This window comes from Myotis davidii, unplaced genomic scaffold (genome assembly GCF_000327345.1).
Source record: "Myotis davidii unplaced genomic scaffold, ASM32734v1 scaffold914, whole genome shotgun sequence".
In the NCBI taxonomy this organism is placed as follows: Eukaryota; Metazoa; Chordata; class Mammalia; order Chiroptera; family Vespertilionidae; genus Myotis; species Myotis davidii.
The window spans coordinates 957,885-979,921 of NW_006285484.1; the positions used below are offsets into that span (position 1 = coordinate 957,885).

The window sequence follows — 22,037 nt, forward strand, 5'->3', positions numbered from 1 at the left end:
CTGTCTCTCCCCCCTGCCTGCCCTGCTGCACCGCTCGCTCGGTCCCCCGGGACCTGCACGCTTCCTGAGGGCGAGGTGCAGGTGTTGGGTACCCGCCCCCCACCCCCCGCATCTGCATGGTACTCTCAGCAGGAGCTAACTGTACCTATTTGTGCTACTAAAGGAGCCCGTGAAGGGTCCCAGGGTCGCTGCACGCCTTTGAGTCTCAGTTTCATCATCTGTAAAATGGGTTTAATGTTAAGGTCCCCTTTAGCTCTAAAAGTCATTAGACCACCTATCTGGGTTTCTCAAGCAGCAGTCATGTTAGAGAAAAAAATGTGTGTTTCATTTTTCAGCTGATTTCGTAAACAAATTTATTCCAGTGTACTAGTGGAAACCAGTCACTGACTTAGAAATTGGAGTTAAATCTACTGTCATTGTAATGCTGCTACTGGTCTCTGCGCTCCCATAACATGATGTTTGGTGGTAGATTTAATTTTTTATCAACCCACTGGCATTTGAAAATCAAATTGTGTTACACATTCATTAATGAGAAGTCACAGTTTCTGCCCCGCCCTTCTTCTCAGTTCTGCTCCTCAGTGTGCTCTCAAGGGGCCATTATTTTCAACATTTTTAGCTACTACTTTGAAACTTAGCTTCACACTTCTAAATAATTTATCTCTATCCCATTTGTTAATTTTTAGACATTCTCCATTGAATTCCTGCTATGGTAGATGAGGATTTAACACTTGTTCATCCTCCCTTCATTGTCTTCCCCTCAGTTTTTTCTAAATTTTCTGTTTGTTTTTCATTATTATTACAAATGCTCTGTGCCAAATTACCGCAAATTCAGTGACTTAAAACAACATCAAGCCCTGACCAGTTTGGCTCAGTGGATAGAGCGTGGGCCTGTGGATTGAAGGGTCCCAGGTTCGATTCCGGTCAAGGGCATGTACCTTGGTTGCAGGCACATCCCCAGTAGGGTGTGTGCAGGAGGCAACTGATCGATGTTTCTCTCTCATCAATGTTTCTAACTCTCTTTCCTCTTCCTTCCTCTCTGTAAAAAGTCAATAAAGTATATTTTAAAAAAAACACAAACAAAAAAACAACGTCAATTTATTATCTTACCATCCTGAGACCAGAAATCTGAAAATGGGTTAAAATCGAGGTATTGGCAAGACCTCCTTCCTTCGGTAGGCTCTATAAGAGAATCATTTCCTTGCCTTCTCCAGCTTCTAAAGGCTGCCCATTTTCCTTGGCTTATGGCCCGTTCTTGGTCACTCCTGCCTGACCATTTTTTGACTCTGACCCCCACACCCCAACTTCCTTTTATAAGGATGCTTGTGATTACCTTGGGCTCACACTAATAATCCAAATAATCTTCCCGTCTCAAAACCCTTAACTTAATCATGGCTATAAAGCCTTTGGCACAAAAAGGTAGCCTATTCACAGGTTCCAGAGATTTTTGTGTTTTAGGGGCGACGGAGCATTATTTGACTTCCCAAGGGGGACCTGTGAAATGCCCATATGTTCCATCAGATAATCTCCCAGTTCCAAGTTCTGAGTCTTGGGATTTGGCTCCTTCTGGTTCATACCCCCTTTGCAGACATACACGCTGCAGCTGCCTATGGTGTGCTCAGTGAGGAAGTTACTGTGCCAAGCGTGTCCTGACATCACCTGTGCGGTACTGTCTCCTCTCTCATTCTCTTTCGTTTTTATGAAACAGCCTATTTTAACCCTGCGCTCTCGTTTTAGTGGGATTCTGTGGAGCGGGGAGCGGAGGGGAAGGGATAATAAGTGTAATCGTGTGTGATCATGTTTATCTGGTAGTTGTTTTTCACACAAGCTTTCATAATGGAGATTTTTGTGTGTGATTTTTTTTTTTTTTTACAGGGCCAAAAAGGCAGCGTTTTGACTGTGACTCAGGCAGGCGACCAGGAATGAGAAACCGGGAGATCCAGTTTAATTTGAATAACAGAGCTCATTTTCCACGCCCAAGTTCTGTGTGGAAAGTCCCTGTGCAGGACCCGCCAAAGGGATTTCTCTTTACTTCAGTGAGAGTTAATGTGACCTGATGAAAGCGCAAGGGCTTAGGAGTCAGGTGGACTGTTTACCCTGTAACTTGCTACCTCCATGAGCTCTCTGAGCCTCAGTATCCTCATCTGTAAACGGGTAGTTTAGCCCAGGCAGAGTGGCTCAGTGGTTGAGCGCCGACCTATGAACCTGGTCATGGCTCATTCCCGGTCAGGACACATGCCCAGGTTGTGGGCTCTATCCTCTGTGTGGGGCATGCAGGAGGCAGCCAATCAATGATTCCTTCTCATCATTGATGTTTCTAACTCTCTATCCCTCTCCCTTCCTCTCTGAAATCAATACAAATATATTTAAAAAGAAAAGAATAATTGATCACTTACTGTATACCTGGCTCACAGTAAGCACTCAGAGCAAATTTTAAGTTGCTTTCAAGTCAAGCCTGAGATGGCAAGGAAAGAGGTGTGATTCTATAGTCAAGACCCTGAACCAGATCAGCAGCCTCCAGAATCTACCATTTGTGCTTTGGACCTTCCCTGGGTTCTTCCCAGCTTGTCTCTATGCATTGTTGCTTTGACTGGATGGTATGACTCTGCTGTTCTCCCCCCCATTTCAGCAAGGGCCTCCTGACCTAGCAGCCAAGACTGCCCCAGACCGCCTACCATGTACCACAACCCTCTCATCTACTGCACCTGCTGGGACCCCTGGAACTTGGAACCACGGAAGCTAATCAAGACCCCTCAGCCACCAAAAAAAACCTCTACAGGGAAGCCCAAGTAAGCATTACCTGGAATGGGCAAGGGCCTGGGGGCTTGGGGTCCATTTGCAGCCTTCTTTCTCTCACAAGATTCCCAAAACAGTTTGGTAGCCAAGATCCCAAGGGGGCCAGAAAGCCTAGCTCTACACGGCTTTCCCTGTCGGCCTGTTAGCTGCACGTTGCTCTAGCCGGTCCTACTAGGCTCAGTGTCATTGTACGTGAGGAATCTCAGAGATGATTGAGCAGAGAGAGGAGGGCTTCCAACCAAAGGACCCCATGGCAGCTGCCCCTCCATCTGGGACCAAGAGCTTTGGGAACTGGGGGCAAACTGTGCTGCCAACCCGGGACCCCCTAGGACAGTGAGCAAGTGCTAGGGTCTTCAGCCTGAGGTTGCCAAAGATCATCTGTTGTCAGCCCATGTATTCTAATTTGGGGGTCACTGTGGAGACGTACCTCATCTGGGAGTGCTAAAACAATGTTCGGAATATCCAGTTTTCCCTTTTTGCTGTCTATTTTTTCCTTTCAGGCTAACTCTTCTTCCTCCAGCTTCAAAAAAACAAAATTATGTCCAACCACCAACAAAACCTTTTGTCTCCCCAAAGTAAGTATCTGCATGTGCACGGGGCGGGAATGGTTTGAGGTACGTGAATAAAACAATCTCCTTCCTTGGCCTTCACACCCTTGCCTGCGACTTGAACTCATTGCTGCCAGGAATGTCAGAGAATCCACTGTGATGTCCCCCAAACCTCAGATCCTACAGATAGATTCTATGGCCCTCTGCACCCACAGCTTGCAGAATCACCACAACTGAGCTCTCAGCTAAGGTGCCCTGACAACTGTCTCCTGCCCTAAAAGGGCACAGTTCTTTTTTTTTTTTAGATATTTTTATTGATTTCAGAGAGAAAGGCAGAGGGAGAAAGAGATAGAAACATCAATGATGAGAGAGAATCATTGATTGGCTGCCTCCTGCACACCCCCCACTGGGGATCGAGCCTGCAACCTGGGCATATGCCCTGACCGGGAATCGAACCAGTGACCTCCTGGTTCCTAGGTCAACGCTCTACCGCTGAGCTACACCTGGCTGGGCAAGGGCACAGTTCTTGATGCCTGTTAAAGGCAAAGAGCCTCCCATTGGTGGTGTTTCACTCTTTTACGGGTTTCTTTCCTGTGTCTAAGATTGTTTACAAATTGCATATGTTTTTACTTATAAATTTAAAAATTTACCAATATTTTATAAGCTTATAAATATAACTTAATTTTGTCTTTGCATGAGTCTTTGTATTCTGTTTATTTATTTAGAATATATTTATTGAGCATCTATTATTTGCTAAGCACTTTTCCAGGTGCGAGAAACAGCAGTGAACACAACAGAGCCTCTGCTCTCTTGGAGTTGACAGTCATGATTTCATGTATGGAGATCAGGGCAAGTCCCTCTGTAAAGGGGGCAGTGGGAGCCACAGTGACATCTGGGCCAAGTACTCCTGTCAGGGAGCAGCAAGCACAAGGGCTGTGAGCAGGAACTCGCTTGCCACACCTCGCCTTTTCCAGGAAAGCAAAGAGACCAATGTGGTGGGAATGGAGGACGTGAAGGTAGAGTGGTGGGAGATGAGCTCAGAGAAGTAACAGGTGATGAATGTGGTTGGCGTCATAATGGTTCCCCAAAGATGTCTGTACACTAATCCCTGGAAACTGTGACCATGTTCTGTTACTTGCCAGGGGGCAATTGAGATTACAGGTGAAGTTATGTTTGCTAATCAGCTGACCATGACAGATTACCCTGGATGAGCTAGCCGGGCTGCAGGTAACAATAAAGGTCCTTACATGTGAAAGAGGAAGTCAGAGTGTCAGAGAAGGAGATGTGACGATAAAAGCAGAGGTTGGAGTGATGCAATTATTGGCTTTGAAGATGGAGAAAAATAGGCAATGGAACGGGTTTTCTTTTAGAGCCTCCAGGAGGAATACCAACCTGCCAGAACCTTGGTTTCCACCCAGTGAGACCCCTTGCAGACTTGACCCTAAAACTGTAAGATAATAAATTGGTATTATTTAAAGCCACTTAACTTAGAGTAATTTGTTACGGCAGCAAAAGGAAATTTACACAGTGAAGTTTGCTGGCCACTGTAAGGACTTTGGCTTTTACTCTGAAAGGGATGGTGTATCAGCTGCTAGAGCTGCCATGACAACAACAACAACAACAACAAAAGACGGGGTGGCTTAAGCAACAGACACATATTTTCTCACAGTCCTGGAGACTGGAATACCAAGAGCTAGGTGCTGGCAGGCTGGTTTCCTCTCAGGACTCTCTCCTGGGCTTGCCGTTGGCTGCCTGCTTGCTGCCTCTTCACATGACATTTCCTTTGTACGTGTGCCTCCCTAGGGTCTCTCTATGCATCCTCATCTCTCTTATGAGAACACCAGAAAGATTGGATTAGGGTCCACCTTAATGGCCTTATTTTACCTAAAGGCCTTATCTCTAAATACAGCCATATTCTGAGATAACAGGGGATAGGGTTTCAACATATGAATTTGGAGTGGGGAGAGGTAGATACAACTTAGCCCATAACAGCTGGGAAGCCACAGAGGATTCTGAGAAGAGTGACATGATCTAACTTGCATTTTGAAAAGACTAATCTGACTACTGCACTGAGAATGAAGACTTACTCCAATGACCAAGAGGAGAAGCCTTGGAGAAGCCAAGGGAGATAATGTGCAATTGCAGGGACCCCACCAAGGGATGATGATGACTGAACCTGGTGGAAACAGTAGAGGTGCTAAGAAGTGGTCGCATTCTAGATATATTCTAAAGGTAGAAACCAATAGGATCTGCTAATGGGATGGGTATAAAGTATGAGAAAAAAAATCAAAAGGAATCAAAGCTGACTTCAGGATGTGTGGCTGAGCCCCGGGAAGGATGGAATTGCCATTTTCTGTGACTGGGGAGGTTGCATGAGGCGCACATATGTAGGGGATTGCACTTAGGCAGTTTGAGATCTCTCTAAATTTCCAAGTGCAATGTCAAGTAAGCAGCTGGGTAAGCAGGTCTGAGCTGCGGATACACATTTGAGAGTCATTAGCATATGGTACTTAGAGCCCTGCACCCAGGTGACATCTCCAAGGCAAGGAGTGGAGATAGCGGTAGGAAGAAGTGGGAGAACTGAGCCCAGAGCACTCCTGTTGAGAGGTGGAAGAGATGAGAGGATCGAACGGACGCCGAGAAGGTGTGGCCAGTGAGGCAGATGAAGAATCATCTACCTGGTGTTCTGGAAGCAAAACAAAAATGTTCCAGGAAGGAGGGTCTAATTATCTGTGTTAAAAACTGCTGCTAGTCAGTTAAGATGAGGGCCAAGCAGTACTGTTGGACTTAGTAGCCTGCAACTGGGTGACAACGAAGAGAATTGTCTCCATGGAGTGATGGTGGAAAGCCTGAAGGGAATTGGATCCATTCATAATAAGGAGTCCACGGAATGCCTGTATGAAACGTTTCCTGGTTGCCTGCCTTCTGTGTGCTGGCACCCTGCAGGCATGATCCTACCTGTGGATCTTATCTAACTTCCATTTCAACAGACAAGCTCAAGGCCTCAGCTATCCAGTGCTTGTTGGGAGAGACCTCACTAAGACCCACAGCTCCACTCTGACCACCAACATTAGCCCCGGCCAACATTGTCCTCCTCTGGCTTTGCAATACACTGAGGAACACTTTGTGGGTATTTTTTTAAATATCTCAAGAAAAACAATTTTAAATATTATAATGTTACATGCAATAAACACCAATTATTTGTGGGTATTTTTAAATTCTCTATCAAAGACCTGCTGATTGTATTTATAACTTTCCAGTAAGACCATTCAAGGCAACGTATTCCCTGAAACATGATGTCTTCTAAAACCAATTCAAAGAACACACACGGGGGAATGTGTCCTCCGCTCTGGCTCTGGCCAGCACTTGGGAAGGGGAATGGAGCAGCCACACAGGAGGGCCGCCGCTGCCGCACTCTGGGGAAGAGGCCCAGGCAAACGTTGACATGACCTCCAAATGGGGACAAACTTAGGCCTCCGTCCTCACACATGCCACCTGGACTTTGAATCCGTCCTTTTTGTGAATCCTATCATTTTCTTGCAGACATACAATGTGCTTTTTGTGTTCTAAGTTTTCAGTTCTTAAACATGAACTGTAACTCAATTTTTATAACCCTATTTTAGCAATTCTTGGGGTTTGTTTTTGTTTCGCTTTTGCTTTTGTGTACATCAGAGGCCTTGAAAAATGGCAGTGGCAGAGCACTCTCAATCCCTGAGAGACACATTTAGAAAATCTCTTTATCTATACTTCTCTACAGCACTTAATTCTTTTTCGTCTTCTAGTTTCAGTATTAATGTGCCTTTTTTCATCTCTTAAATAAAACTATCACATCTCATTCCATTTCTCTTGGTACGGAGCGCTGTGGTTTGCATATATGAACTACTCATTGAATTCATTAAATGAGAAATTGTGAAGTGCTTTCAGCGATGTCAACAAAGTGTCACAATTTGGTCATTATAATCAGAGTAATCTGAGTAACAGATTGACAAGGACAAAAAGAGTAAAGATGAGTCATTCTGGATCAACCTTACCTTTTACTTTTCAATGAGAGAAGCATCATTTTCTGACAAAATGAGTATCTACGTAGCCACATAGAAGCTCCAAAGTTAAAGAAATGCTGTGGAAGATCTCAGTTTGTTCAATGAGATTTATTAAGAGCAAAAAATGACATAAACTCAAATCCAGGGTCAGCTTTTTAAAGAGATTGGCCATCCAGTGGTTTCCCAGCAAGGTTTTCCTAAATTCAGAGAAAACAAGCCAAATTATCCATTATGAACAATTGAACTAGGAACATATGGTTGAGTTAAGTTGCATTTTAAATGATTTTAAATCTTAAATTACATGTGGACCTCATTGAAATATCAGTGTATATTATGCACTCATGCCCATTTCTTAACACGTAGACTTTTTTTTTTTGTCAGTGAAAATTAAAATCAAAGGTTGGTGGTCACCTCTAAGGTAGCCAGCCAAATCCTTGGAATTGTTTTCTCAGTGCTTCTCTGGAGGCCCCCTCTGGGGGTGGGAGATGTGGGATCTAAACCAGACTGATGGTTATGAACCAAGATGGAACTGCTTCCACCAGGAAAAGTCCTTCCAGCCCCATTCCCCACATCCAGAGTCAGCCACGGACTCTGGACCAGTCCCATCCTAGTAACCGACTCCACAGCCCCTGATGATAGTGCGGTTGTTTTGATTGTGGGGAACTGGAAATTCCAGAGCAGGTTTCAGTTGTCTCTCTTCACAGCAGTTGGCCAGTGGTTGTGTACACGTGTGGTATTGTAGAGGCCAAGGGGAGAGGCCTACCTATTCTTGTCGGCACATCAGAAGGTAGTTACTCTAATATTTCAACCTTCTAGGTGAACTTCCTTATAAATACTTTTTTGATATTTGGGTACCTGATATACTCAGGTTTCTGTACCTGAAACAAAAATTTATTATGATCAGGAAATCTGTACCAAATCTCAAAATAGTAACACTTTGCTTATCCTGAATTAACTTGGAATTTCAGGGTCCCAGAACATGGAATTCTGGTGCAAATGAAAAGCAAAGTGGTTGTACAGATCACATATATGTCACTAAAAAAATGTGTGCATTTATGATTATGCATCATCCCTTTGAATTTCACTCCAAGCTTCTTGGCCCTTATTTTAGAAATGGTTCTACTATTAGACTAGTGACTAGCTGATTTCCCACTTTTTCACTACCTGCCATTTTATTACAACCTATGTACCAATGATCTCTGGACCACTAAATATTCTCTATTTTCTAAAGTATAATATTTTGAGAACTGATGGGCCACACATATTATCCCAGGAATGTCACATTTTGCAGATGAGTGGTGGGGTCAGGGCACAGCTGATCTTGGAACTTCTCTTTGCTCATTGGTTGATTCTGAGCATGCATTTCTCTTGCAGAGTGAAAACCCACTTAGGAAAACAAGAAGAGAGCAATAATTTACCTTCTGTGAGTAAAAATGGAAAGAGGGTTGTGGGATGTACTGTTATTGAGTACCTACTGTGTGCAGGCATGGGTCTTTTACATGTATTGACTTCATTGAATCTTTGCAACAATCCTATGAGGAGGTGCTGGAATTACTGCATATAGTGTAGGACCAGGACTTGGACTCGGCTCTGCCAGACCCCAGAGAGAATATTTAATGACCTCTTTACTGCCTTGTGTAGGGTGAGGAGAGTGTGCCAGGAAAACCAGGTGGTGGCAGTCAGTCCGGGACAGGAGACAACTCATGCGCAGGTGTAGGAAACCACAAATGCTGGGCAAGGGGCCTCCAAGGCATCTGAGAGGGGGTAGGGCAGGAGAACATTGGAGAAAGAGATGGGGAGCAAACCCTGAAGGATCTTGACACCTGCTTAGAAGTTTGGGCCCAAACCTTTTAATGTCTTGGAACCTTTATGTGTCTGACAGGCATGTGACCAGGTAAGATTTACATTTTACGGGGAAAAAACACACCCTCTGGTGGGATATAATTGATACTTTTACTACTTTCTGCTTTTGTCTATTTTCCTTTCTCCCCTAACCCCCTTCAAAGAGGATCATGCGATCCCTTAATGGGCAGGAAAAAAACCCCAAAATGTCATAGCCCTCCAGGTGGAGAGGATGATGAACTTAAGGGAGCCAGACTGATGGTGGACTGGCCCGCTGGGGAGGTAGCTCTGAGCCCAGGAGACAGATGGTGGTGGCCTCCAGCTCCACCAGGGGCAAGGCTGGGAGAGGAGAGGGTGAGGATGAGATATTGTTATCTCTTATTTTAGGAGATAACAATGGCAGGACCTGTGGCCGCCTGCAGGGGTGTCCACAACTGTAGAAGGTACAGTCGCATCCGAATCTATGGCGGCTGGTAGCCCTGCATCTGACAGGAGACAGAGAAGGAACTGACTGAAAAAGTTTTTTTTTGAACCTGTGCTAGGCATTTTCTCATGTTATTTTGTTTTAGCTTCACAAAATCCCTTTGAGGAAGAGTTATTATCCTTATTTTCTAATGAGGCATAGTGATGTTGAATAACTATGGTTGGTGGCAGAGCCAGGATTTAAAATCAGGCCTGTCTAATTCCAAATGTTCAGCTGCCTCCTGGCTTCTGGCCATGATAGAGAACTTAGAGGAGGAACAGGGTTTGGGTGTAGAATGTGGAGTGGGTGACAATGGTTGGATTTTGGAAATGTTAGCTTGAAAGGCATAGGGAGACATCCAGGATCTAGTTGAGTCTTACAATTGGATCTCAGGAGAGAAATATGGAGATACGAGGGTGAATGGTAACTGGGGAGGGCACAGTCCATCTCAAGTCTCTGTTTGTAGATGTGATAGGGGCACTAGTGGATTTGGAGGAATCTCAGCTCTCTGCAATATTCTCTTGCCTTCCACCCTGTTGCCCAGGAAGTGATCAACGTGTGCCCTGGCTATCGCCTCTTTCGGAATAGGGAGCAGATTTCCGTCACTTTGGGAGATGAGATGTTTGATAGGAAAAAGCGTTTGAAATCAGAGATCATGGACAAAATCAGAATTCGCAGGTAATGTCTTTGGACCAACATCCAGCTCCTCGAACCTCTCCCGAGGTGGCTCAGCCTGGCCTCAAAGATAAGCGCCTAATGTCTACTCCCAGTCCTGCGCTGGAGGTGCTGCGAGTCCCTTCATGCCTCAGCCCTCTGCCTGCTCCTCTCCACCCTGGCTCTCTGCTCCAATCCCATTCTAGTCAGGATGAAGGTCAGCTCAGCAGCTCTGGAAAAGGATTAGGTGTAGTATAATTCGTACTAAAGGAGAGCAGTTTTTCCTGACAGTAATGAACTGATGAGATATTAATACAATAATCTAAATTTGTTGGGTGAGAACTAAAAATAAAGTCGGGGTTTCTGGGAGGCCCGAGTATACATCCCTTTTTTATTATGTCCAAAGGTACTACTCAGTTCATGCCTCTGGGAGATGTAGCTTGGAATATTCTGGTCTAACTCCCTCCCAGTTGAGTACACTGTCATCCTCTCTGTCATTCAAGTACTACCCACTCTCTATCCTCCAATGCCATGTAAAAGCGTTCCCCACACCCTTTACATTCCACCTCCTAAATCTCTCATGTCTTCTCCTTCCCCTTCCCCATCTACCTACGCTATTGCAGTGGCTCCCCAATGAGTGTCTCTTCCTTGGGCTTTAAATTGCTATGAAAATTATTTTTCAAGACAGAAATCTAAAAGACCAACAATAGCAACAGAACACACACACACACACATCACCTAGGTATGTAGGAATATGGGTATATAGAAAGGATATGACCAAGCTGTTAGCAGTGGTTTTCTTTGGGAAGGGATTCAGACTAGGATAAGGCTGAAGGACACACAGGCCCCTGTTGAGAGGAGCCATGCAGGAAGTCACTCTGATCTGACCTGGCCTAGAGAAACCAGACTCCAGTCTCTGTGTTCCCTCCAGTGCGAACATTCAGGCCCTGTTTTCTTTGCTGCACATCCAAGGCCCTGTCCAGGAGATGGGCCATGTACCCACAGTCAAGCCAGCACCCTCAAGCACCTCTTGGCCTCAATAAGAAAGTTGTCACCAATTATGGCATAATAAAATGCTGTCCATAATTGTTTTATTCCCTGGTAAAGCTGTGAGTGTTTATGTTGAAGATCATGTTAAGAGTTCCCTATTGTTTAACTTTCTCATACCCTTTCTTCTCTTTCATGCCTTGATGTCCTCTCTTCCCACATCCTTTTGTTTTCTCAACCTCTTAAATCAAAGACCTCTTCTCTGCTGCACTGTACACAGCACTGCCCTCCACCCTGTCTACTCCAGATCAACCAAGCAGAGCTGGATAATCTTAGACATCATGGAGGCCGCAGACCCAGAAGCACAGAAAACCTTTATCAAGTCTGAAAGCACCTCTCTCTCTCTCTCTCTCTCTCAAATCTTTTTTTTTCTCTTTTAAATCTTTATTATTGAAAGTATTACATACATCCTCCTTTCCCCCCCCATTAATCTCTTTCAGCCCGCTCCCGTCCACCTTCCCCAGGCCCTCACCATGCCATTGTCTGTATCCATGGGTTATGCATATATGCATACACGTTCATTGGTTGATCTCTTCCCACTCACCCTCCCCGGCCTTCCCTCTGAGTTTCAACAGTCTGTTCATACTTCTATGTCTCTGGGTCTATTTTTTTATTTTTATTTTTTATTGATTTCAGAGAGGAAGGGAGAGGGAGAGAAAGAGAGAAACATCAATGATGAGAAAGAATCATTGATCAGCTGCCTCCTGCATACCCCCTACACAGCCTGGTCATATGCCCTTGACCGGAATCAAACCCAGGACCCTTCAGTCCACAGGCTGATGTTCTTCTACCCACTGAGCAAAACTGGCTAGGGCTCTGGGTCTATTTTTGATCATCAGTTTATTTGGTTCATTAGGTTCCACATATGAGTGAGATCATGTGATACTTTTCTCTAACTGGTGAAAGCCACTGTCTTAAATCTCTTCCTCATCCAGTTTCTGGCCCGTTCCTTGCCTATGACTCACTGTCAGCATCAATCCTATTCCCCACCTTCTCATTTCCTAATTTTCTGAACTTCTCCCCCCTCCATTTCAACTATCATTACCAAATCAAGGTCAAACCCTAATAGGTTTCTGACATATTCCACTTTCCCTTCCATTCAATAGGCCACTCAGCTCTGGCTAACTTACACAAAAGGGCCATGTTTGAGGCTCAACCACCCTACTGCCACATTCCTTCTCTCCACTCCTCTACCCCTCTCTCCCCACCTCAGTGATAGTGGAACAGGTACAGATGGTATGGCTTGGCTCTCACCAGAACACATCCAGTCATGCTCAGGAAGAGGCCTGACTGGCATGAGAAAGCTTTGTGGGTGACTGAAGAATTACTTATCCCATAGGACTGATATCATTACTGACCTCGAAGAGCAGATCTCAGAGCTGACGATGATAATAGAGCAAATGAACAGAGACCACCAGTCTGCCAACACAACGGTGAGTGATCCATAAGCTAGCTGACGTCTCTGTGGGTACAGGAAAGACCAAGATTTTCAGATCATGCTATCTGCCAGGCATGCTGCCAAGTACCTGACTCATAGGAGCCACGTTGCCCAGGTGAGAGCTCTGAGCATAGGACTGGGGCCACCCAATACTATTTCTCTGTCTCCATCCTCCTCCATAATTGCAAGAACTCAAGTCCTTCCTCCAGGCCTAGCTGAGCTTCTGTAAGTTCCCCCAGTGCCTGCAGGGTGTTCACCACCACTGTCCTCTCCACACGAGGGGGCGCTGGCATTTCCCGCCTGGCGGTGAGTTACGCTTCAGAGGTTGTGGAGGCTCTTGCTTAGGCACCACGCCGGTCAGTGCTTCCAGTGTTGCTCAAAAACTACCCAGAAGCCTTTAGTACCCACTTCCTGTTGCTACTGAAACTACCAAAGCCCAAATTTCGCTGATGTAAATGACACTCTTTGGTTTCCTGGGGATTTTGGTGAAACCTCCTTTAGATTTTACCATCGGTTTTATCATAATGTCTTCTTCCCCACTTCGAGCAGGTGTGCCTGGTGGCCTGCACTGGAGTGATAAACCAGAGCCATAATCAGACCCACCCCCACCTTGCCTGTTGTTATTGAAAGGCACTTGTAAAGGTTGAATTCCCAGCAGGCCCAGCCTTCACCCTCTCATGCACCCTAGATGCTTCTGAATCCTACAGGGACCCAGCTTATGACTCAGACTGAACCTTCCCTTACTAATGAGTCATTACTCTGTTTATCTGAAAGCCCTGCCAAGTTTGTGGGTTTTTTCTACCCAAAGAAAATTGAGTCTCAGGAAGTTAAATAATTAGCCTAAGAGCATTTACCTTTATTTAGGCAAAATGCCTGTTTTCACTCACTGAAGACATATTTAGAGATTACTTCCATGGAGGGACCTCAGATGTGATCCTTAACATTCACCGAAAAATAAAAATTCTTCCACCTGTGAACACCCCAAATTGTTGTGTGACCCTGTGCAAGGGAGGAGTGCTGGTGCCACGGTTCAGTCAGAGAGGGAAGGACAAGCCCCTGACCCTTGTCTCAGCAGGCAGTGGGTGTTAACTATTTTGGAAGTGTCCACTCCTCCTGAGACAGTGGCCGAGGACTGGATGTGCCAGCATGGAAGGTCACCTGGAAGTGGGCAAAACTTGCCTGCTGGAGCCCAGCCATTTTGCCAACGAGGCTTGAACACTGGATTTACAGTTCTTCGAAGGCAGGGTCTGAATCATAGACCTCTTTGGCTCTTCCAGGCCAAGCCCTTTGTTTAAGAAATGATTGTTCAATTGAATTCTGTATCTGAGGGTCTAAGGCCACTCTCTTACAAAGAGATTACAGTCCAGCAGAGAGGACCGAGCCTGCTCACAAAACCTGGTAGTGACAGACATGGTTTCTGTGCACCAATCCTACAAACTGATCACATGCCAGACCACACAGAGCAAGGCAAGAATTGTTCTGTTCCCTCATGATGACAGAGAGACACAGGGAGCGGGGTGTACCCCGTGAGTCAGAAGGCTTCTCACAAGTTGCAGACGAGTGGGAGTGGGGTCTTCAATCCTGTGTGGCTGATGATGGCCTCACTTGCAGCTCTCCAATGAAATGGAAATCCGGTGTGCTGAGATGAAGCAGGACTTCGAAAACAAGAGCAGGTATATTTTCTGGCACAAGCCCTTGTGTGCTGAAGACCCTAAAGCTCCTGTATCCTCGCAGGACTTCAGTTCACTGGACTTCAGGCAGCGTCAAATGGAATTGGGTAGCAAGGGGTGGGGGAGATGAGATGCATGTCTTTGGAGAGCAGGATGGTTTGATTTGAGGCACAGAAAAGGTTACCCCTGGTTTTGCACTCTCTCATCCAACTGTTTCATTCCCATTATAATCTCCCTTTTTGTTGGTTGCTGCAAAGAGCCATCTTTTAAAAATTGCATATGAGATTTCTGTGGTAGACAGCTGTGGTTCTCCTCCATCTCCTCCCCTTCCTCCTCTTCTACTCTTACTGCTGCTCTCCCAGGCTGCTAGGTCAGGGCCTGGGCAAAATGGCAAGAAGGTATGGGAGGGGCAGGAGCCAGAGCCCCAAGGACAAATCAACAGGAAGTAAATGAGGTGTGTTGTCTGTGTGGGCGAGGAAGCCCACAAAATCCCCTCCACGCTACCTGCTGGGCTCAGAAGCCCTGGTGGAGAGAAGTCTTCCTAATGGAGTCATAGACTTGTTTCCTTAAAAAACAATTTTTTAAAATTAATTAACTTATTTATTTATTTTTTATTTCCTAACGTATTTATTTTTAATAGAGTTTCATTTTAGAATAGTTTTAGGTTCATAGTTAAATAGAGTATAAAGTACAGACAGTTCCTATATATTCCCTCACCTCACATCTACATGACCTATGCCATTATTGACACCCTGCACTACCAGTGTGCATATGTTACACTCAATGAACCTGCACTGACACAGCATTCCCACCCAAAGTCCATAGCATACATTAGAGTTCACTCTTGGTGTTGTCAACACACATTCTATGGCCTTAGTGGATAGAGCATCAGCCTGCGGACCAAAGGGTCTTGGGTTTGATTCTTGTCATGGCCATGTACCTTGGTTGCAGGCTCCTCCCTGGTCAGGGTTCATGCAGTAGGCAATCAATTGATGTGTTTCTCTCACATTGATGTTTCTCTTTGTTTTCCCCTCTTTCTTTACCTCTCCCTAAAAATCAATGGAAAAAATATCCTCAGGTGAGGCTTAACAAAAACAAAAAAACAAACCCACATTCTATGGATTTTGACAAAATATAATGACACTAGAGGCTCTGTGCACGAAATTCATGCACGGGTAATGTCCTTAGGCCAGGTGGGCGATCAGGGCCAATCTGTGGGGCAACCAGTGGGGTGATCGGGCAGGGGGGCAGGCGCTGGCACCTGCCTTGGCCAGCCTGGCGCTGCCTGCTTGCCAGCCCCGCCCCCCACTACTGCCAGTTGCCTCCCTCTGCAGGGCGATTGGGGGTCCTCCTCTGGCACCCGCCTTGGCTGGCCTGGGGCCTGCAGACTGGGGGCAGCTCCTGGGTTGAGTGTCCCCTGGTGATTAATGGACATCATAGTGACTGGTTGTGCTGCTGGTTGTTCAGCCATTCAGTCAATTTGCATATTACACTTTTATTATTATACTTGAGGCCCAGTGAACAAAATTCCTGCACAGGGGTGGGGGTGTCCCCTCAGCCCAGCCTGCACCCTCTCCAAACTGGGACATCCCTCTCACAATCCAGGACTGCTGGCTCCTAACTGCTTACCTGCCTGCCTGATTGCCCTAACTGCCCCCCTGCCAGCTTGATCACCTCTAACCACCTCTGTCTGCCAGCCTGATCGCCCCTAACTGCCCCACCTGCTGGCCTGGTCGCCCCTAACTTCCCCCTCCCCACCAGCCTGGTTGCCCCTTACTGCCCCTCCTGCCAGCCTGGTCATCCCACGCAGCCTGCTGGTCGTTACTGTGATGGGATCCCGGACAATTTGCATATTCCACTATTACTAGTATAGATGTATCCACCATTATAGTACCATACAGAATAGTTTCACTACCCTAAACATCCTCTGTGATCTACATATTTATCCCTCTCTCTCTGTTAACCCCTGGCAACTATTGCACTGACCTTTTGACTGTTCTGTTACTTTGCCTTTTCCAGAATGCCAAATAGTTGAAATCAGACAGTTTGCAGCCTTTTCAAATTGGCTTCATTCACTTACTAATAGGCATTTAAGTTTCCTCCATGTCTTTTCTTGGCTTGACAACTCATATAGCCTTTCATTGTAACACTCATCTTGAACACTGGAATGGAGACTAGAGAGACCTTGCACTCTAACATTATCTATGGCACCCACCAGCTCCATTCACCATCTAGATTGATGTAAACAAGAGTCCTTTTCCCCTTCTCTGCACGAATGCCAAAAAAGTGACTCAAAAAAGTGAGGGTTCCCCAGCCTGCCCGCTGGCTTTCTGTGTGAGGGAGGAGAGGTGGGATTAGGTGAATATAACAGCTCAACTCTGGACTTTTCACTGATGATTGTGACTTTCTCTCGGGACACCACAGGGAGCTCAAAGAGGCTCACGCAGCAGAGCTCAGTGAGTTGGAGAACAACTACAAAGCAGCCTTAAAGGAAGAGAAGTTGGCTTCCCAAGAAAAACTAGGTACGTTCAGGACCTGGAAGAATGACCATGATGAAAGGGCGGAAGGCTGACCATGTGGGTCTAGGGCTGAGGAACTCTCATGGCCATGAGTGGGCTTTAGCTAGACTTTCAAGGTTTCCTCTTAAGCTGAGGAAGAGGGAATGATTGAGAATGAAACTAAAAAGAGGGAAGCCATGCCTACCAATGTCCTTCTTACCCTTTGTATCAAGTCTTAGTTTCCCCATCTGGAAATTGAGGATAGTAATATTGGCCTTTTATCAGCATGATAAAAATAAGAAAGCACTTTTTAAAGTTCTGCAAATATAATGCTATTCTAATTCAGCAAGTTTGCTCACCAGCCAAATGGTGGTGCTTCATTAAATTCTAACTGACACACTATGATTTGTGTGGCCTCATAATCCATAGGGGTTGTGTTGGCCATTTATCCCATTGTTTATGCTGTTCCTGAGAAGAGGAAGTGTGTCTTCTTCAGAATTCTGAGTTCATAGACTAATCTCCACAAAGAGGAGACATTCTATAGCCTTCTCCCCTTCCATTGCCTTTCATTTTTTTTAAGGTGGTATTTATACCTTGCTGATTGCCAAGATTTTTTTAAAGAGAACATGTATTGTTTTCAAAATCAGTGTACACTAGGAAGTGTGATTTTAAAAAGAGAGAGGCAGGTGCAGGCAGATTTTGCTTCTCTTCTTCCAAAGACTCAGGTTTATCCTGGGGCTTAGTTCTCAGACTTGGTGTCCATCAGAATCGCCTGAGAAACATATTATCGACAGATACTGGGGCTCTCCTCTGAGAGCTCGATTCGGTAGGGTTGGGGTGGGGTTCAGGCATCTAATAAGAGTAGTTTCTAATAAGCCTCCAGAGTGATTTCTGAGGTACACCATGGTTTTACCACCCAAGGGATGAGTTTGACATGGGGAAGGTGTGCAAGAGAGCTCCCATTTGAATTTGAAAGTGTGCATTTCAGAGCAATAATGATGATCCTGTTGTTTTCCTTTTGTCCAGAGGAGATGGGAAAGGAATACAAGTATTTGAAGAATATGTTTTTTATGTATCAGGTGAGATCCAGAACTCCTCATTGGATTATGAGAGTAAGAGAAGCAAGACTCATTCTCTTGCTTGATGATGATGGGACGAATCTAGAGCTCTGCCCCAGAAAATAATTCCAGCAGCTCCCCAGCATCCTTGCACCTAAGTGGCACACACTAACTGCGCCCAGGGAGGAGAGTGCACTTCGGACTATGATGGCTCCCGTGCGTGACAAGTCAGTCACCCAGGCCTAAAGAAGCCCATCAAAAAATACGTTTGTGATTACAAAAGTAGTACCTGCTCAGTGCTATTTTATTTTATTTTTAGTGGGGGTTTTAAAAGGAAATACATAAACCAACAGCAGCAACAAAAAGAAAAACTGTCACTGCCCCAAGACAATGACTGATCATATTTGTACTTTGTGACATCTTAGATTTTAATAGAGTTCTGGGTCAAAAGGAGTAACCATTGTTAAGGTCTTTGATACATTTGGCCAAATTTCCACCCAAAAAGACTGTATCCCTCTAGCACAGTGGTTCTCAACCTTGACTGCACATTAGAATCATCTGGGAATCTTTTTAAAATCCTGATTTCTGGGCCTCATCCTCCGGAAATTCTGTTTCTTTGTTACTAATGTTGTGGCCTCACCCCATAACAAAGAAACAGAATTTCCGGAGGATGAGGCCCAGAAATCAGGATTTTAACAAGATTCCCAGGTGATTCTAATGTGCAGCCAAGGTTGAGAACCACTGCTCTAGCACAGTGGTCGGCAAACTGCGGCTCATGAGCCACATGCGGCTCTTTGGCCCCTTGAGTGTGGCTCTTCCACAAAATACCACATGCGGGCGTGCACGTACAGTGCAATTGAAACTCCGTGGCCCATGCACAGAAGTCTAGCAGAACATGGAAGTGCTGTAGCATCTCGGGGCATAACCCATTCATTTAATCAACTAATTTGATGGAGGCCAAGGGACAGTTAGGGCAGGATTTCTTCCTAGGGGATGAGAGAGTGGGAGGTAGGGAATGGACAGGGAAGGGCTAAGGCAGCAAGCCCCCATCCTATGGTGACCAACTAATCCCGGTTTGCCTGGGACTTTTGGGTTTTAGCATCAAAAGTCTGGAGTCCCAGGAAACAACTCAGTCCCAGGCAAACAAGGATAGTTGATCATCCTATCAAAGGGGGAAATCAAGTAAAGCACCAGCATCACCTCTGAAATTCAATTTACCACTCATAGTTTCAGTTTTGAACTAGAATCCAAAGCTCATTTTTCAGGATGTACCTTCATACAGTCAGGGAAGTGTCATAGACCAGAGCCTAAGAGACGCGTCAGGTTGATGAGCAGGTAAGCTGCCCCAGTTCCTATGTATACTTGGTGTTCGCTTCAATCTGGGCCTCTCCAGAGCGTGTGACCTCTCTGGAAACAGCTGCCCACCGGCCTTGAAAATGAGAGAGCCTCTATTTAAATGGCCACAATTACAAACGAGCTCTGATGCCCAAGCCCAGTGTAAATTCTGTTGCTAACCGCGCAAGGAGGGCAGTCAGGATTCTGAGTGGCAGCTTCCGGGTCCTGGGCCCCCCCTTCTGAGGTCCCACCATCATGAAGTGGTTAGGCTTATTTAACGTTAACCACAAAGGAAGTTAGATTTACTGAGGGAAACGAACACTTTGAAAAACATCTTGTTTTCTAAGTGGTCACGTTAACTAGTGGGCATTTCTTTTGTTTTTTTGTGTGCTCTTTTTGAGTCATGAGTCAGAGGGAGTTGACAAGTGATTCTTTAACATGGGGAACACTACCTGTCTTTAAACTCTGCAGACACGCAGAGCCAGGCGTTTAAGCTTCTGTCATGCTCAAGGGGCTGGGCTGGAATTTACTTTCCCAGTCACTCACATAGGGCCCCCACCCCAGCAAGGGTCTCAGGTGAGGGAAGCTGACAGGGCCCAGTGCTGGGCCTTAGGCCAGTGTGCACCTTTCTCAGGGCCCTTTGCTTCTGTTGCCATTATGTCTCCACAGGACAGCCTTTATGATGAAATGGAAGATAAGTTGTCAAAGAAGAAGGCAGAATGGGAGAAGGATGAGAAGTCAGAGCGGGAAAAGATCCTGCTACAGCAAAGTGAGTACAGAAGCTTCTGACATCTTGGCGATAGGTGTACCGAAAAACCGCCATGAAGCTTGGTCTTGACTCAAGGAAGGCAGCCTTGGATTCACCAAGGTGATGAGCCACATGGCTAGACTCCCGAATGGAAGGTGCCTGGAGTTTGCAAGAAAGTGACAGGAGTGGAGTCTTTTATGAAGTTCAGCCACCTGAGATTCTAAGCCTACACCTTCCAAAACTCACTGATTCCAAGTTTGGCCATCATGGGCTGGAACAAGCTTTGGAACATCTGTAAGAATGTGGACTTGTTATCTAGTTACAGGTGACTCCAAAGTTCCAGGAAAAAAATTCTTGAATTAGGTTTCAAATATTCAGTTGTTGGGGGAGGGGCAGCACAATCCATTGTACTCTATATTCCCCCCCCCCAAGTAAGCCATGTTTGAGATATATATATATATATATAACACTGTATAAGTTTAAAGTATATGACATTGATTTGATACATTTATATATTGCTATATATTTTTTAATATTTTTTTATTGATTTCAGAGAGGGAGAGAGAGTTAGAAACATCAGTGATGAGAGAGAATCATTGATTAGCTGCCTCCTGCATGCCCCCCACTGGGGATCAAGCCCTCAACCCAGGCACATGCCCTGACCAGGAATTAAACCGTGACCTCCTGGTTCATAGGTCAACACTCAACCACTGAGCCATACCAGCCATGGCTTGCTATATATTTTTAATATTTCCAACACTTAACTCAAAGTTTGGATCATACATAGGTGAGCTTTCTACCCCCCTGAGCATCTGCATAAATGGAAAAAGGAGAGAGAAATTTATGGAGATTCTGTTCCCTGACCTAGAAGACTAGTTGAGGTAGGAGTGGGACCTCTACAAACCTATTTCACATCCTACCCCAACCTAATTCATATCAAATTTAGTTGCTTTAACAAATTACTCATTTAAATGCAGCTACCCCTGGAAAAGTTTAATTCTTGCGGCTATTCCTACCCCGGTGGGATACTGGACTGCTAGAAGGTAGCATGAAGACCCTGGAGTTAAGACTGGGAATGGAACATGGAGCTGCTCCTGTTGGAGGCTTTGCTTAGAATCTTGGTGTAGCATAGCCCAGGTCAATTCCCAGACTCCTAGCTACTCATACTATACTCATCCCTTGTTGTCAAGGTCTAAGTTAAGATGTGACAACTAGTTTTTGGAGACCAGGCTTTAGCTGCTCACAGTGTAGCTCAGACCAGACTTACCCTATAAGCCTGGGAGTTGCCTCCTTATCCATTCAGTACTATGATGTTGAAGAAGAAATTTGTTAGCCCCATCCCCCCTGCTTCCTTCTGTTCAATATTGATTGGATCTCTCCTGGCAGGTTCCACCCCAAAAAAGAAAAGTTTAAGCCTATTTCTACCCCAGGGCTAAGTGTGGAATGTCTCTTATAGGGCTGGAAAAGTCATGTTAGCCAAGAGCTATATTTTAAGACTAGAGGCCTCGTGCACAAAACTTGGCAGTGGGAGGAGGGTCAGGGTGCCCTCAGCCCAGCCTGTGCCCTCTTGCAGTCTTGGAGCCGTCAGTTGGAAATCTTAGCACTGCTGCAGAGGCGGGAGAGGCTCCCGCCACCACCCCAAGCTTGCCAGCCATGAGCCAGACTCAGGGCTTCTGGTTGAGCAGCGCTTCCCCTGTGGGAGCACACTGACCACCAGGGGGCAGCTCCTGCATTGAGCATCTGCCCCCTGGTGTTAAGTGTACATCATAGCAACCTGTCGTTCTGCTTTTATCCTATACTAGTAGCCCAGTGCACGAAATTCATGCACATTAAAAGGGAATTAATTGTCCTAACCGGTTTGGCTCAGTGGATAGAGCATCGGCCTGTGGACTCAAGGGTCCCA

General features: G+C 45.6%; 1 protein-coding gene across 3 annotated transcripts in view; it reads left to right on the plus strand.

Annotated features, from left to right (window-relative positions):
* The window catches only part of ALS2CR12 (amyotrophic lateral sclerosis 2 chromosome region candidate 12), a 49,720-nt gene that overhangs the window by 892 nt on the left and 26,791 nt on the right, over window positions 1-22,037 (plus strand). For all 3 annotated transcript variants that reach the window (XM_006756247.2, XM_015559138.1, XM_015559139.1), the window contains exons 2-10: window positions 2,627-2,786; window positions 3,294-3,368; window positions 8,756-8,804; window positions 10,231-10,364; window positions 12,727-12,820; window positions 14,437-14,498; window positions 16,920-17,017; window positions 18,020-18,072; window positions 20,056-20,155. In XM_006756247.2, coding sequence (XP_006756310.1) covers window positions 2,674-2,786; window positions 3,294-3,368; window positions 8,756-8,804; window positions 10,231-10,364; window positions 12,727-12,820; window positions 14,437-14,498; window positions 16,920-17,017; window positions 18,020-18,072; window positions 20,056-20,155 — 778 coding nt within the window. In that variant the 5' untranslated portion in view covers window positions 2,627-2,673. The remainder of the gene's footprint in view (window positions 1-2,626; window positions 2,787-3,293; window positions 3,369-8,755; window positions 8,805-10,230; window positions 10,365-12,726; window positions 12,821-14,436; window positions 14,499-16,919; window positions 17,018-18,019; window positions 18,073-20,055; window positions 20,156-22,037) is intronic.